This window comes from Emys orbicularis, chromosome 25 (genome assembly GCF_028017835.1).
Source record: "Emys orbicularis isolate rEmyOrb1 chromosome 25, rEmyOrb1.hap1, whole genome shotgun sequence".
NCBI classification, from domain to species: Eukaryota; Metazoa; Chordata; order Testudines; family Emydidae; genus Emys; species Emys orbicularis.
The window spans coordinates 12,895,860-12,911,628 of record NC_088707.1 but is presented as its reverse complement, the minus strand read 5'-3'; the positions used below and the strand labels follow the sequence as shown (position 1 = coordinate 12,911,628).

General features: G+C 56.4%; 1 protein-coding gene across 2 annotated transcripts; it reads left to right on the top strand.

The window, feature by feature from the left end:
* The first annotated feature begins 7,818 nt into the window (after positions 1 to 7,818).
* Positions 7,819 to 15,317, top strand: LOC135894535 (non-structural maintenance of chromosomes element 3 homolog). Of its 2 annotated transcripts, XM_065422648.1 has the most exons (10): positions 7,819 to 7,867; positions 7,991 to 8,092; positions 8,628 to 8,691; positions 9,828 to 9,907; positions 10,540 to 10,634; positions 11,080 to 11,159; positions 11,249 to 11,291; positions 11,462 to 11,524; positions 14,271 to 14,385; positions 14,754 to 15,317. In XM_065422648.1, exons 1-10 carry the CDS (start codon positions 7,826 to 7,828, stop codon positions 14,898 to 14,900), a joined length of 831 nt encoding a protein of 276 aa, XP_065278720.1. In that variant the 5' UTR covers positions 7,819 to 7,825; the 3' UTR covers positions 14,901 to 15,317. The 2 variants fall into 2 exon arrangements, with proteins under 2 accessions (XP_065278720.1, XP_065278719.1); XM_065422647.1 differs by lacking the exons at positions 7,819 to 7,867; positions 7,991 to 8,092 and having other exon boundaries at positions 8,457 to 8,691.
* Positions 15,318 to 15,769: the final 452 nt, after the last annotated feature.

Genomic DNA, 15,769 nt, shown 5'->3' with positions numbered 1-15,769 from the left:
GCAGGGTTACTGCCCTGGGAACTGCAGGGCACCAGTGGACGTGGGGCCGGCTGCAGACAGGGGCGTGGGGCAGGGGCTGGCTGCGGGCAGGGCAGGGGGTGCGGCAGGGGCTGGCTGCGGGCAGGGCAGGGGGTGCGGCAGGGCAGGGCAGGGGGTGTGGCAGGGGCTGGCTGGAGATGGAGATGGCTGCGGGCAGGGTGGCGGGTACTCACAGGGAGAGCGGCTCGGAGCAGCCCGAGCAGCAGGACACAGCCCAGGCCCGGCAGAGCAGCCGGGGACCCACCAGGCAGCAGTCGGAGCCCCAGGGCCAGGGGTCGGGGGAGCAGCAGCAGCAACAGGGCCCGTGCTCAGGGCCAGGCAGCGGCCCACATGGCTCCTGCAGTGCAGCGCCCCCGGCGGCCGGAGGAGGAATTACATCACTTCCCGGCCGGAGCCCATCAAAGCCGCAGAGCCCCCTCCTCGTAGGGAAGCAGGTTAACAACCAGTTCTAAAACCGCTTCAAAATTTAACAACCGGTTCGCGCGAACCGGTGCAAACCAGCTCCAGCTCACCACTGGGTGGGGGGTAGGGATAAGTACTTACAGACATCCGGTGGGTTGTGAAGGGAGGGTTAGCATTGTTCTAAGAAGAACAGGAGGACTTCTGGCACCTTAGAGACTAACAAATTTATCTGAGCATAAGCGTCCGTGGGCTAAAACCCACTTCATCAGATGCATGCAGTGGAAAATACAGTAGGAAGATATATATACACAGAGAACATTAGCCCACGAAAGCTTATGCTCAAATAAATTTGTTAGTCTCTAAGGTGCCACAAGTCCTCCTGTTCTTTTTGTGGATACAGACTAACACGGCTGCTACTCTGAAACCTGTCTTTGTTCTAAGAACTGAGTTACTGGGCGGGCATTGACCATATAAGCTGAGCTAAGTTATCAGGTATTGACAGAAACTGTGTCCTTGCTTCTCAGCAGTTTCTGTCTTTTCTGCTGGCTGAATTTTAACTCCTTCCCGGCACTATGCTCAGTTTAAATAGGGTCTGTGGACCAATCAGGGCCCCCAGTGTTCTGCCAATCAGCTCCCAGGACTGAGGCCCTCCTTCTGAGTTCAGATCCTATTCTGACAGTAGCTAGGAGGTCCTGAGGTGGCAGGTTAAACCCTGCTAGTGCCAAAGAGCCCTGAGGACCAGGGCTCAAGATCCATTATCCCTGACCGTTGAACTCTTTAAGTCTACCACTAGGAGGCAGATTTTCTAATCCTTTAATCATTCTTGTGCTCCTCTCTGAACCCTCTCCAATTTATCAGCATCCTTCTTGAATTGTGGGCACCAGAACTGGACACAGTATTCCAACAGCAGTCGCACCAGTGCCAAATACAGAGATAAAATAATCTCTCTATTCCTACTCAAGATTCCCCTATTTATACATCCCAGAATCGCATTAGCTCTTTTGGCCACAGCGTCACACTGGGAGCTTGTGTTCAGCTGATTGTCCACCATGACCTCCAGCTGTTTTTCAGAGTCGCTGCTTCCCAGGCTAGAGTCCCCCATCCAGTAAGTATGGCTGACGTTCTTTGTTCCTAGATGTAGACATTCACATTTAGCCAAATTAAAACAAAGAATTGTTTTCTTGCACACAATTTACCAAGCGATCCAAATCACAGAATCTGTGACATGTCCTCTTCATTATTTACCACTCCTCGAATTTTTGTATCATCTGAAAACTTTATTGGTGATGATTTTATGTTTTCTTCCAGGTCATTGATAAAAATGTTAAATAGTGTAGGGCCAAGAACTGATCCCTGTGGGACCCCACTGGCAACATCCATTTGATGACAAGTCTCCATTTACAATTACATTTTGATACCTAGCAATTAGCCACTGTTTAATCCATTTATTGTTTAACAGGTTAATTTTATATCATTCTAGTTTTTTAATCAAAATGTCATGCAGTACCAAGTCAAATGCCCTAGAGAACTCCAAGTATAGTACATCAGCACTATTACCGTTATCAACCAAACTTGTAATCTAATCAATAAAGATATCAAGCTGATATGACAGGATCTGTTTACCATAAATCCAAGTTGATTTGGATTAATTTACCCTCCTTTAATTCTTTATTGTGTCCTGTATCAGCCATTCCATTATCTTGCCTGGGATCAATGTCAGGCTGACAGACCTATAATTATCCAGGTCATCCCATTTATCCTTTTTGAAATTGGCACATTAGCTTTCTTCCAGTCTTCTGGAACTTCTCCATTGCCCCAAGATTGATTGAAAGTCAGTGTTAACAGGCCAGTGAGCTCCTCAGCCAGCAATTTTAAAACTCTTCGATGCAAGTTATCTGGACCTGCTGATTTAAAAATGTCTACAAAGAAAGGAACATAAAAATGTCTGCACTAGATCAGACCAATGGTCTATCTAGCCACTATTCTGTCTTTGGACAGTGGACAGAGCCAATGGTATTAACTTTAGAGCATCTGTTTAACATCCTTCAGAGCAGGGCAGGCTCTGGCTTTTTTGCCGCCACAGGCAAAAAAGCCTCCTGCTGCCCCCCGTCCCCCGGCGGGGAGTGCGGCAGGGGAGGGCGGCGAGCCCAGCCAGGGCCCCGCTCTCCCCGACCGGCCAGAGCGCCGCGGGGAGGGCGGCGAGCCCAGCCGGGGCCCCGCTCTCCCCGGCCGGCCGGAGCCCCGGGGGAGGGCGGCCCCGCTCTTCCCGGCAGGCCGGAGCGCCGGGGGAGGGCAGCGAGCCCGGCCGCGGCCCCGCTCTCCCCGACCAGCCGGAGCGCCGGGAGGAGAGCGGAGAGCCCGGCTGCGGCCTCGCTCTCCCCGGCCAGCCGGAGCCCCGGAGGAGGGCGGCCCCGCTCTTCCCAGCTGGCCGGAGCACCGGGAGGAGGGCGGAGAGCGCAGCCGGGGCCCTGCTCTCCCCGACCGGCTGGAGCACCGCGAGGAGGGCGGAGAGCCCGGCCGCGGCCCCGCTCTCCCCGACCGGCCGGAGCGCTGGGAGGAGGGCGGAGAGCCCGGCCGGGGCCCCGCTCTCCCTGGCCGGCCAGAGCCCCAGGGGAGGGCAGCCCCGCTCTTCCCGGCTGGCCGGAGTACCGGGGGAGGGCGGCGAGCCCGGCCGCGGCCTCGCTCTCCCCGACCGGCCGGAGCGCCACGGGGAGGACGGCGAGCCTGGCCGGGGCCCTGCTCTCCCCGACCGGCCGGAGCGCCGAGAGGAGGGCGGAGATCCCAGCCGCGGCCTCACTCTCCCTGGCCAGCCGGAGCCCCGGGGGAGGGCGGCCCCGCTCTTCCCGGCTGGCCGGAGCGCCGGGGGAGGGCGGCGAGCCCGGCTGGGGCCCTGCTCTCCCCGACCGGCCGGAGCGCCGGGAGGAGGGCGGAGATCCCAGCCGCGGCCTCGCTCTCCCTGGCCAGCCGGAGCCCCGGCGGAGGGCGGCCCCGCTCTTCCCGGCTGGCCGGAGCGCCGGGGGAGGGCGGCGAGCCCGGCTGCGGTCCCGCTCTCCCCGACCGGCCGGAGCGCCAGGAGGAGGGCGGAGAGCCCGGCCGCGGCCTCGCTCTCCCCGACCTGCCGGAGCGCCGGGAGGAGGGCGGAGAGCCCAGACGGGGCCCCGCTCTCCCCGACCGGCCGGAGCGCCGGGAGGAGGGTGGAGAGCCCGGCCGCAACCCCGCTCTCCGCGGCCGGCCGGAGCGCCGCGGGGAGGGCGGCGAGCCCAGACGGGGCCCCGCTCTCCCCGACCGGCTGGAGCGCCGGGAGGAGGGCAGAGAGTCTGGCCGCGGCCCCGCTCTCCCCGGCCCGCCGGAGCCCCGGGAGGAGGGCGGAGAGCCCGGCCGTGGCCTCGCTCTCCCCGGCCGGCCAGAGCCCCGGGGGAGGGCGGCCCCGCTCTTCCCGGCTGGCCGGAGCGCCGCGGGGAGGGCGCCGAGCCCAGCTGGGGCCCCGCTGTCCCCGACCGGCCGGAGCGCCGGGAGGAGGGCGGAGAGCCCGGCCGCGGCCCCCGCTCTCCCCGGCGGGCCGGAGCCCCGGGGGAGGGCGGCCCCGCTCTTCCCGGCTGGCCGGAGCGCCGGGGGAAGGCGGCGAGCCCGGCCACGGCCCCGCTCTCCCCCACCGGCTGGAGCGCCGGGGGAGGGCGGCGAGCCCGGACGCGGCCCCGGCCTCCCTGGGTGAGTGCCGCCCCCCTCCAGGTGCCGCCCCAAGCACATGCTTGGTAGGCTGGTGCCTGGAGCCGGCCCTGCTTCAGAGATACTAGTGGAATGTAAAGAGTGTTATCACCCCTAGAGGATGAAACTACATCATCTGTTTTTTCCCCAAATACAGAAGAGAAATATTTATTGATCACTTCTGCCTTATTATTGACAATTCTCCCATTTCCATTGAGTAATGGACCAATATCATTGTCAAGACTCTTTTTGTTCCTAATATATTTAAAAATCCTTTCCCCCTGCATTTATTGAATTTCATCTTGTTGATATCAAGGTCATTTTGTAGAGTTGTGATATGGACAGTTTGGAGGAGAGAGGGGGCGGTCTAGGGATGTGTCCAAGGAGGTGCTTGTGATGGGTTGTCAACCACAGGGTGCAGTCTGGGAGCTGTGGGAACCGCTGTGCCCCTCTACAACACACAGCTGGGTTGGAGACACAGCCAGTCTCATCAGGCCCTGTTATCACCCAACATGACAGCAGGTGGCACCACTCACCCAGCCTGAGCTACCTGAGTGCAAACAGCAGGCACTAGCCAACTTCCCAGCTCCCCAGGCATGCACCCCCCTCTGGAGTATAAGCCCAAAATGATACAGTCTTGCACTGCACAGGGATCTGTACAATATAAGTGTGACGGGTTGGATCACAGAAACCCCCTTGGGAACTGCCAACTGATGTGCCAAGACTACTTCTGCCCCTGCTTTCCTGCCCTGGCAGCTTAGGACTCCAACACCCTGCCTGGTTTGAGCCAGACCCGCTAGCCTGCTGCAAACCCAGACCCAGGTCTGGACCATGTCCCCTAACAGCTGTAGGCTTAAACTGAAAGCAGCTTACAGAAGTGTTCCTGTCTTTAACACTCAGATGCCCAACTCCCAATGGGGTCTAAACCCCAAATAAATCCGTTTTACCCTGTATAAAGGGTAAACTCATAAATTGTTCGCCCTCTATAACACTGATAGAGAGATATGCACAGCTGTTCCCCCCAGGTATTAATACATACTCTGGGTTAATTAATAAGTAAAAAGTGATTTTATTAAATACAGAAAGTAGGATTTAAGTGGTTCCAAGTAGTAACAGACAGAACAAAGTGAATTACCAAGTGAAATAAAATAAAACACGCAAATCTAAGCCTAATACAGTAATACAACTGAGTACAGATAAAATCTCACCCTGAGAGATGTTTTAATAAGTCTCTTTCACAGACTGGACGCCTTCCTAGTCTGGGCACAGTCCTTTCCCCTGGTACAGCCCTTGTTCCAGCTCAGGTGGTAGCTAGGGGATTCCTCATGATGGCCACCCCCCTTTGTTCTGTTCCACCCACTTATATATCTTTTGCATACGGTGGGAATCTTTTGTCCCTCTGGGTTCCCCCCCCCCCCACCTTCTCAATGGAAAAGCACCAGGTTAAAGATGGATTCCAGTTCAGGTGAAATGATCACATGTCACTGTAAGACTTCATTACCCACTTGCCAGCACACATGTATACAGGAAGACTTACGAGTAAACAGAGCCATCTGCAGACAATTGTCCTGGTTAATGGGAGCCATCAAGATTCCAAACCACCATTAATGGCCCATACTTTGCATAATTACAATAGGCCCTCAGAGTTATATTTCATATTTCTAGTTTCAGATACAAGAGTGGTACACCATTTATACAAATAGGATGACCACACTCAGTAGATTATAAGCTTTGTAATGATACCTTACAAGAGACCTTTTGCATGAAGCATATTCCAGTTACATTATATTTAAACTTATTAGCATATTTTCATAAAATCATATAGAGTGCAACATCACAGTAAACTCATAAATAGTTCGCCCCGCCCTCAATGTGGAAAGGAATATGCAACAAGCCTGTGGTACCAAGCTGAGTTTTTTCCCCAGACACTTCACTTAAAGGCACACTGGTTTAGATAAAGCAAAAAAAAAGTTGATTAACTACAGAAATATAGATGTTAAGTGATTATAAGTGATAGCAAACAGACTCCAACTGAAAGCCGTGCCTGATCATGCCCAGTCATCGTACATATAGACAGTAAGAGATGGTTCCTACCCCGAATCTGACCACCTAAATAGCCAGAGGCTATTTTAACCCATTTGACAGGTGGGCAAACTGAAGCATCCGGAGACATTCACGCATCACTCCTCTCCATCTTCTGGGTCCCCTTCCAGAACACCCGTCAGTTTTCTTATAAATCCTTCTGCTGGGGCTAGGGGAGGGGAAAGGGTTGTTTTGAGAGGGGTCTTCTTACACCAGAAATAAGATGGCAAGGGGGGGGGGGTGATCCTCACAGGAGGTACCCGTGCCAGGGAATCAAAAAGAAAGGTGTCGCAAAAGCACGTGCCACCTGCCCTGGGTTGGAGAATGCTTCCCATTGTGGGTTTCGGGTGAAAGAGGCTCCGAGCTCGGTGGATCCTGATCTGGTTTTGTTGCTCTGACTCACACAATGCTCTCCTTATTTCACCTGCCCACCGGCTGGGGTGGCTCGGGCCAGCAGAGGCATTGTCCCCTGCAGAAGCAGCAACCTGCAGCCCTGGCCAGAAGGAAGATTTATCAGCCCAACTGTGGGAGAGGTGGCTGGGAGTCAGGACTCCTGGGTTCTCTCCCTGGCTCTAGGAGGGGAGTGGGGTCCAGTGGTTAGAGCGGGGGGGCTAGGAGCCAGGACTCCTGAGTTCTCTCCCTGGCTCTAGGAGGGGAGTGGGGTCCAGTGATTAGTGCGGGGAGGGAGCTGGGAGCCAGGACTGCTGGGTTCTGTGCCCCAGAGCAAGTCCCACCCCCTCCTGTGATACCTCAGTTTCCCCCGTGTGAAGCTACTGGGGGGCAAGGTGGGGGGATGGGAGAGCCGTTATGGTGAGACCCTGGATGAGCGGATAGGGGCCTAGCCTGGGGACCCAAGTAATCCAGGGTGAGATTATACAGGGCCTGGTGGCAACAGGTCTCTTGCAGCCAAAGTGGGGCCTGGGGGGGTGGGGTGGGCTGAGGGGGCTCAGTGGCTCGGGGGTCATGTTCAGGGGGCTGGAACAATGTGTATTGTGGGGGTGCTGCCTGAGAGCCATTGGCCCAAACTGTAAACCCTGATTGAAACTCCCCCAAGCCAGGGGGTGCAGCAGCAGCACCCGCAGGCCCAGGAGCTATGGCCATGTTGCTGTAATGGGGGAGGGGCCCGTGTGAGCGTCGGGGGGGGGAGGGCCCAGGAGGCCACGGCCTGGGGCACGCGCCGCTGTGGTGTGGGGGAGGGACGCCTTCCCCTCCCGTGACTGGGACCCAAGGGCCATTTCGCGCCGTATTTCAAACCCGGGGGGGCGGGGCTTGGAGGGCGGGTGAGGAATGACGCTAAACGGGGCGGGGCTGGCGGGATGCGGAGAGGCGAGGGCGCGCGCGAAGGAGTGACGTAACGCCACGCATGCGCAGAGGGTGTTGTCGGGCCGCGCGGGAAGCGGAGGGAGGCGCGAGCGAGACAGCCGCGGTCGGGTGAGGGGCAGCCCCTGGGGACCGGCGGGCTGGGCGGGGACGGCCCCGGGGTGAGGGGGCGCCCGCGGGGGACTCTCCCCGCCTGGGCCCGCGCACGCTGAGCCCCGCAGAGGCTGCGCGCTGGGAGCCAGCGACACCCCCCGGGCTGAGGAGCCGCCCGGCAGCGATGGCGCAGAAGAGGCGCGGTAAGGGGCCCGGCCCCTCCCAGGTACGGAGCGAGCCCCGGGGGCCCCTTCTCCCGCCCCCACCGGGGCTGGCTGGGAACGGCCCGTGCGCCCCCCCCCCCTCCCCCGTCCCGTTGCCGCTTTGATGCGCCTCCCGCCCTGCGCAGGGGGAAGACCCGGCCGCGGACGAGGACTATGCGCTGACCCAGAGCGCCAGCCAGGTGCGGCGGACCCTGGAGCGACTCTCGCCGGCTCAAGTGGATCAGAAGGTGGGTGGAGGGGGAGGGGCGCTGTGAGGCGGGGAGGGGGCGGGGGGGGTTGGCAGCCCCCCAGGATGGGCCTGGCGTCTCCAGGAATTACATATTAATCGTGAACTAAAGATTACACCAGGGGTCGGCAACCTATGGCACGCGCGCCGAAGGCGGCACTCACACTGCCTGGGTCCTGGCCACCGGTCCGGGGGGCTCTGCATTTTAATTTAATTTAAAATGAAGCTTCTTAAACATTTTAAACCCCTTAGTTACTTTACATACAACAGTAATTTAGTTCTATATGATAGACTTATAGAAAGAGACCTTCTAAAAACGTTAACATGTATGACTGGCACATGAAACTTTAAATTAAAGTGAATAAATGAAGACTTGGCACACCACTTCTGAAAGGTTGCCGACCCCTGCATTACAGCACGGGATGAAACCTCCAGGAATCCAGCTAACCAAAACTGGCAACCCTATGTGGGGGGCCTGTTCCTCCCCCCTGGGAACCCCCTCCCTTTGGGTAATGCACCTTGTCCTCCACCTGCAGGTGAGCGAATTGGTGCAATACCTGCTGGTCAAGGATCAGAAGAAAATCCCCATCAAACGGGCAGGTAAGAGGCCTGCTAGATGGACTTTGGGGGGGAGGTTCTGCAGCCCCCTTCAAATTAGCAGAGGCCATTTCTGTTCCCCACTCGGTCTGAATCCAGATCTCTGAGGCAGCAGAGCCAGGACTCAGCCATTCGGCCACAGTGACTTTCTCTAGCTTCCTCCTTCTGTGCTGCATCTGCATGCTTTGATTAGCCTTTTTCTAGCCTCCCCCCACTTCCCAGAGCTAGTGATAGGACCCAGGAGTCCTGACTCACAGCCTCCTCTGCTCTGACCCATTAGACCCCACTCCCTTCTCAGAGCTAGGGATGGAAACCAGGAGTCCTGGCTTCCAGCTGTCCCTGCTCTAACCACTGGACCCCACTCCCCTCACAGGCGGGGACAGAATCCAGGAGTCCTCATTTCCCAATCCTCTTTGTATGGGTCACCAATAATGTTTGAAACTTTCAGAGACTCTACTTAGATCCCCATGGTGTAGACTGTGGGATTCCTGGGCGGGGTATCTGATGAGGAGGGGAATGTAGCTGAAACAGTCATTAAAAAGTTACAACTCCAGACCTGTGGATTCTACTGCTGGTTCAAGTTGCAGTGGGGGAGGTTTATGTTGGATATTAGGAAAAACTTTTTCACTAGGAGTGTGGTGAAGCACTGGAATGGGTTACCTAGGGAGGTGGTGGAATCTCCTTCCTTGGAGCAGTGGTCTCCAAAGTGGGGTGCGTGTGAGGATCCTTGGGGGTGCACGGCAGGAGGAGCATTTTTGTTTTGTTTTTTGCTTCGTCAGGCGGAAGTCTGAGCAGCTTTTTTTGTTTGTTTTTGGCGCGGCAGTGGGTGCGTGCTCAAGAAATTTTTACCGATAGGGGTGCGCGATCAAAAAAGTTTGGAGACCACTGCCTTAGAGGTTTTTACGGTCAGGCTTGACGAAGCCCTGGCTGGGATGATTTAGTTGGGGATTAGCCCTGCTTTGAGCAGGGGGTTGGACTAGATACCTCCTGAGGTCCCTTCCAACCCTGATATTCTATGATTCTTCTACTGACCCTGCTGGGTTAGAGGGTTACCACTGCAGGGGCACTGTCTTGCCAGCAGGGAGTGTTAGGAGCCATGGGAATAGCTGTAACATGTCTCCCTCTCTTCCCCCTTGTAGATATCCTGAAAAATGTCATCAAAGACTACAGAGGCGTCTATTCTGAGATCATTAAGCGAGCCGGCAGGACCCTCCAGCAGGTCACCATGCTATGGGGAGTGGAACGGGGGGCTCGGCTAGGGACACACTCCCCTGGCAGGCTCAGCAGAGGGTGCTCTCTTTTGCCAATCAGTGCTGGGCACTAGGGGGTACTGTGCTGCGGGGAGCTTGGCAGAGGGCACTCTCCCCTGCCAGTCAGTGCTGGGTGCTAGGGGGCACCATGTTGCATGAGGGACTAGCTTTCAGCTGAGTGATCTTTAAAAAACTTTTAAAGCTGTTGTGTTTGCCTGGGGCTTTGTCTGCACTATGACTTTTGTTGGTCAGGGGTGTGAAAAAACACACCCCTGACCAACATAAGTTTCACCAGCAAAAGTGCTGGTGTGGACAGTGTTATGTCAGCAGGAGAGTGCTCTCCCGCTGGCGTAGAGTGGCTACACAGGATACACACTACATGCCAGCATAGAGCAGCTGCATTATGTCTGTAGTTTAGACATAGTCTTGATCGGTATTATCTTGCCTACTTGCAGCCCTTTCCTCTTGCCACTCGCTTCCCAGTGTCAGGGATAGAACTCAGGAGTCCTGGCTCCTCCCATCATGCCCTGCTCTAACCACAAGACCCCACTCCCCATCCCATGCCTCCCTGAAATTAACCTCCCCCCCCCTCCTCCCCCAGGTTTTTGGGCTGCAGCTGATGGAGATAGACCCCAAGCATCACATCTACATCCTGGTCAGCATCCTGCCGCGCCTGGAAGTGGATAACCTGAAACAGTAAGGGGGGGACTGGCTGACTGGGGTGGGAGGCAGCATGACCGATTCCTCCATTTTCCCCCCTCCTCCCCATCAAGAGGCTTCCAAGCCTTTAAGAGTTAATCCTTGTCATTAGGCTCCACCCACCCACCAAACCCCACCCCACATAAAACTGCCATGGCTGATCCCTGCATGCCCCCATCCTGGCATTGTGTTCCTCTGCCCCCTAGTGGCCAGAAGACTGCCTTGCAGTGTCCATGTGGCTGGAGGTCTGCTGGGAGGTCTATAGGCTGTCCCTGGCTCTAGTGGTTAAAGTGGGGGAGGCTTTGAGCCAGGATTCTTTCTCCAGCTCTGGAAGGTTTGAGAGGGGTCTTTGCTCTGCCATTAAACCCTCTACTTCCTTGTTCAGATCCCTAGTCCTCCGCAGAGTTCCCTGGGTGAGTGACACCCCTCTTGTGTGTTGCAGGGATGATTGCACAGCAAAGCTGGGCCTCCTCACTGTCATCCTCAGCTTCCTCTTCATGAAGGGCAATGCTGCTAAAGAATGTAAGCCAAGCCCCGCCCCTTCCCTGCGGGCCTTGCCCTTTCCCTGCAGGCTCCGCCTCCTGACTGACATTCTCACTTTGCCCTTTCAGCTGCTGTGTGGGAGACATTGAGGAGACTGCGAGTTGACCCTGGGTATGTGTGGGGTCAGAGATACCAGGGGTTAACGCTGTCCCCTGCAGGCTCCTCCCTCTCTGGGCACCAGCTAATCAATGATGGGGCTTGCAGAGTGGGGGTGGAGCAGCAGGGGCCTGTGCCCTGGAGGCCATGCCCCTTTAACACATTCCTATCCACAACCCCTCCAGAGTGAGACACGAGGTCTTTGGGGATGTCAAGAAGTTGGTGACTGAGGAATTTGTCCGCCAAAAGTAAGTTTGGGCTTGTCGGGGTGCCTGGGTTCTGTGTCTGGGAGGGGAGTGGGGTCTAATGGTTAGAGCAGGGTGGGCTGGGAGCCAGGACTCCTGGGTTCTGTGCCTGGCTCTGGGACCGCTGTGCCCCCTTAACACTCCAGCCTCGGCTGCCTCGCACAATGTTTTGCTAGTGACAAGCAGCAACCACCTCCAGGGACTGTGATCACTCAGCACAACCACATGTGGAGCCCCACCCCCAGCTAGATTGCATGAATGCTCCCAGAGCCACTCATGAATCACATAGAGGCCTTGGCTACACTGGCACTGTACAGCGCTGCAACTTGGTGCGCTCAGGGGTGTGAAAAAACACCCCCCTGAGCACAGCGAGTACAGCGCTTTAAAGCGCCAGTGCAATCAGTGCCTGCAGCGCTGCACGCTTGCTTGCAGCGCTGCAACCTACTCCCCTCGGAGTACTACACTCACGCTTCACAGCGCTGTCGCGGCAGCGCTGTGAAGTCCTGAGTGTAGCCAAGGCCAGAGAAAGGCACCAGAGCCAAATCCCCTCCCCCCACAGCTCCCAGCCTTGTACCTCAGGCATATATCATCGTGCAGTGCTCAAGATGAGCAGTGCACATTTATTAATTGATTCACCACTTCATCAATGGAAAGTGGATATACACCAGCCTTTGCAAACCTGAGCAGATTTACCACACACTTCAAGCAAACTCACTGGTAAAGATAAACCGTAAAAGAAGTTTGACTACAAAAGATAGATTAAGTGATAGTTACCAAAAGATAATATAAGCACACGGTCTAAACTCTCAACCCTATTAGACTGGGCAACATCTAGATAAAGCAGTTTTTCTCACCCCACTGGATATTGCAGTTCTTAATATACAGGTTTGTCCCTTCAACCTGGGCCATCCCTTCTGTTGGAGTCTTCAGTCTTCTGAATGTCTTTGTTGCTTGCAGCGTAGGTGGGAGCAGGAGAAAGAACACCATGGCCACATGCTGGGCCTGTTTTATTCCCTTAGTCCCATGTGCTTGAAGAACACAAGTCCAGACATGTCTGGTGGCCATGGCTGAGTCACAAGGTGAAGCAATACCCCGGTGTGTCTCCTGTGAGTAAGTCATCGAATTGTAACTCGCTTGCTGGACAATGGCTGTTAATAGTTGTTTGACACCCGCCTGGACGTTGGTTACTTTCCTTGGCATTGTCTCTGGAGAGCTAGTATCTGGGTGCTTCCCAAAGCATATTTTAGTGACTACCATACAACGCAATAAGGTATATGAAGTTAAAAAAAAAATACATATTGTGACAAAGCTCTGTCCTTGTCTCCATGGGTCCTGCGTTTCCTGACGGATTTCGCTAGCCTCAGAGGCTCACTGTGACCCTCCACTTAACCCTTGTCTCTCTAGAGACAAGGGTCACAGTCACTGAGCCATTTTCATCATAAGCCAGCGAGGGAGCTGAGGAGAAGCTATCCTCCCTCGCACAGTCTCTGTTGTCTCCCAGTCTGGTGATTAATCAGGGGGGCAAAGGGGGGAAGCCTGGGCCCGTCCGCCACTCCGGGCTCCAGCCCAGGGACCCTAATAGTATCAGCTATGGTAGCTGACCTTTTAGGAACAGGACACGTACAATTCCCTGGGCTACTTCCCCACAGCAGCCTCCACTTCACCCTTACCTCAGGGCCTCCTTCCTTGTGCCTGATACGGTGTGTACTGCTCAGTCTCTCCCACAGCTCCTGACATGCGCACCCACCTGACTAACTGGGAGGCTTTTAACTAGTTTCAGCCAGCCCCTGATTGGCTTCAGGTGTCCCAATTAACCTAGTGTCCTCCCTGCCTTCTGGAAAGCTCTTAATTGGCCCGGAGCAGCTGCCGTTTACTTATCCTGGTACCAGGGATTTGTTTAACCTGGGGCTAATATATCTATCTCCCACTACTTTTCTATAGCCATCTGGCCTTGCCCCTCACAATATTTAGATAGAGCAGTGACATTCAGCTGAATAGGATGGGGAGGTGAAGAGCTAGCTTCCAGCCTCCTGCTCTAACCAGTAGGCCCCAATCCCCTCCCAGAGCCAGGCACAGAACCCAGGAGTCCTTCTGTCACTCACCCTCCTTGCACATTAGTAGATTTGGGCCCTGTTCGAGGTGCTGCAATGGCCCAGCAGGTTGGGTGGCTGCTCTCTGCGAGCCTGGGGGCAGGCAGTTCAAATCCCATGTGGCCGGCGTGTACAGAGCAGCCATGGCGGAGCCCACAGCCTTGCTGTTTATACCATGCCGCAGATTATCTCGTTGCCCCCGCATGCAGTCAGCCTGGAGGCCGGTTCCCTGTGCCGGAGGGCATCGGACACGTGCACAGCCTGGGCTGGCCCTTTGCCCTTCTCTGTGGGCTGGGGAGATCCAGCGGCCCATTTTCTCTCTGGCAACAGGAAGGAGGGCTGGCCCCAGGAGCTCTGGAGAATGGAGAGCCCCAAAGGAAGGGGCATGGAGTTGCAGTGGGGGGGTGGAGCCTACACCCCAAGGGGCTGTGAGGACAGGAGTTACAGGCGAGCTAGAACCCAGGTGTCCTGAGCCCACTGCTCTACCTCTTCGGCCATGCTGGGAGCAGGTTACTGGGGTCAGATGGCTGCTCTTCGGGAGGAAGTGGGGCTGAGGGGGGCAGGGATTTATGTGGGCTCAGTGACAGTGGAGGGGGCGGTGATTTGACGGGTTGGAGAAGTGGGCGTGGTTGCTGATTGCTGTGCTCTTGCCCCATCAGGTACCTGGAATACAACCGCATACCCCACACAGATCCACCTGAGTTTGAGTTCCAGTGGGGAGCACGGGCTGCCAAGGAGACCTCCAAGATGCAGATCCTGCGCTTTGTCGCCAAGGTACCTGCCTGCGGGGGATGGGGGAGAGACTTAAGGAAGGGGAGGGCTCAGATTTAGGGGGAGCAGAGCCTGAGCCCCCAAGTGCGGAGCCTGAGCCCCCTTGAGTGCCTGGAGGTGGGGGTCACTAAGAGGGAGCTGTGGGGAAATTAAGACTAAAATCCTACAGGGCAGGTCTTGGGGAAATGGGGGGACAGTTCCTGGACAACCAAGGGAACTGAGGTTTGGGGGTATCCCAGGGTGCCTGAGCAAGGGGGTCCTCCACAGGGGGCAGTAGACCTGTCCCTTAAGGGCTGCTGCTGCCCATGTAGGCCCTGGGGGAGATCACAGCCCAGCTGTCTCAATCCTCCCTTCCGGTCTCTTTTCATCAGATCCAAAACAAGGACCCCAAGGCCTGGAGCACTCAGTACACTGAGGCGGCAGCTGAGGAGGCAGCTGCGGGGGGCCTGTTCCAAGACATTACCACCCCTGGAGACACTGGTGGGGCCAGCCAGGGGGCACGGAGGAGGACCCGATGAGCCTTATCCACTTCACCCACAGGTGGTCTGCCCCATGATGCCTTGTGAACCAGCAGACCTGAGAAGTAGGGGAGCTGTGGCCTCTGCCCATGCTGAGCCTAGCATCCAGCACCCAAGGGTCCACTGTGGCAGCTGCCTCTGCCCTCCTGATCTCAGCCCACCTGAGACATGGCCCATGGACAAATGGGTTGTAAAATGCAGTTTGATTGTTGTATATTGATGAGCTCAGCTGCAGAGACCACTCCTCACCTTTCTGGAGGGGGGCATGGGCAGCTTGTGTGAACCCCTCCCTCCGGAGTTGCCATGGAGTGGGTTTCTGCCGCACGCAGGGGCTGGCTCAGAGCTGGGCACTGACATGACCTCTGATCCTTGTGATTCACCCACGACGCTTTTAAATAAAGTCCCCTTAGTGGAGTATGCAATTTTCTGCAGTGGGATTTTAACTACAGGGGGTGAGTTTCTGGAGGCCAGGAGCATTCTAAGCTCTTACCTGCTGCCTGTGTGGAAGGGGGTTTGTTTGTAGGAGGGGTCCTAGATGAGCGTCTCTGGGAAGAAGCTCCAAGCACAAGGCTGTGTCTGCAGAGGGTTGGAGCACAGCAAGCAGCTTGCTGTAGCAGCCCGCGAACAGCGCTGGTGCTAGTGGCAGGTGATGGTCCTGGGTATGTTACCTGAGCCAGGGCTGTGTCTGCAGCTGCTGCATTCCTCCCTGCCTGCAGCGCCCCGCAGTGGCAATCACGTAGCCTTGCTGTACAGTTACACAGGGGGGGCAGCCCCTCCCCCAGGTCATTGAGTGATCGGCTCAGGCAGCGTTGTGCACGCTCAGGACGATTCCCCCCCTTGCCAAGTGATCAGCTCAGGCTCTCTGAAGA

Coding starts and splice junctions, on each gene's coding strand:
- LOC135894535 (XM_065422647.1), top strand. CDS start 8,457: ATGAAGACTTGGCACACCACTTCTGAAAGGTTGCCGACCCCTGCATTA. Junction 9,908..10,539: donor CCGGCAGGACCCTCCAGCAG/GTCACCATGCTA, acceptor CTCCTCCCCCAG/GTTTTTGGGCTGCAGCTGAT. Junction 11,525..14,270: donor GAGGAATTTGTCCGCCAAAA/GTAAGTTTGGGC, acceptor TTGCCCCATCAG/GTACCTGGAATACAACCGCA.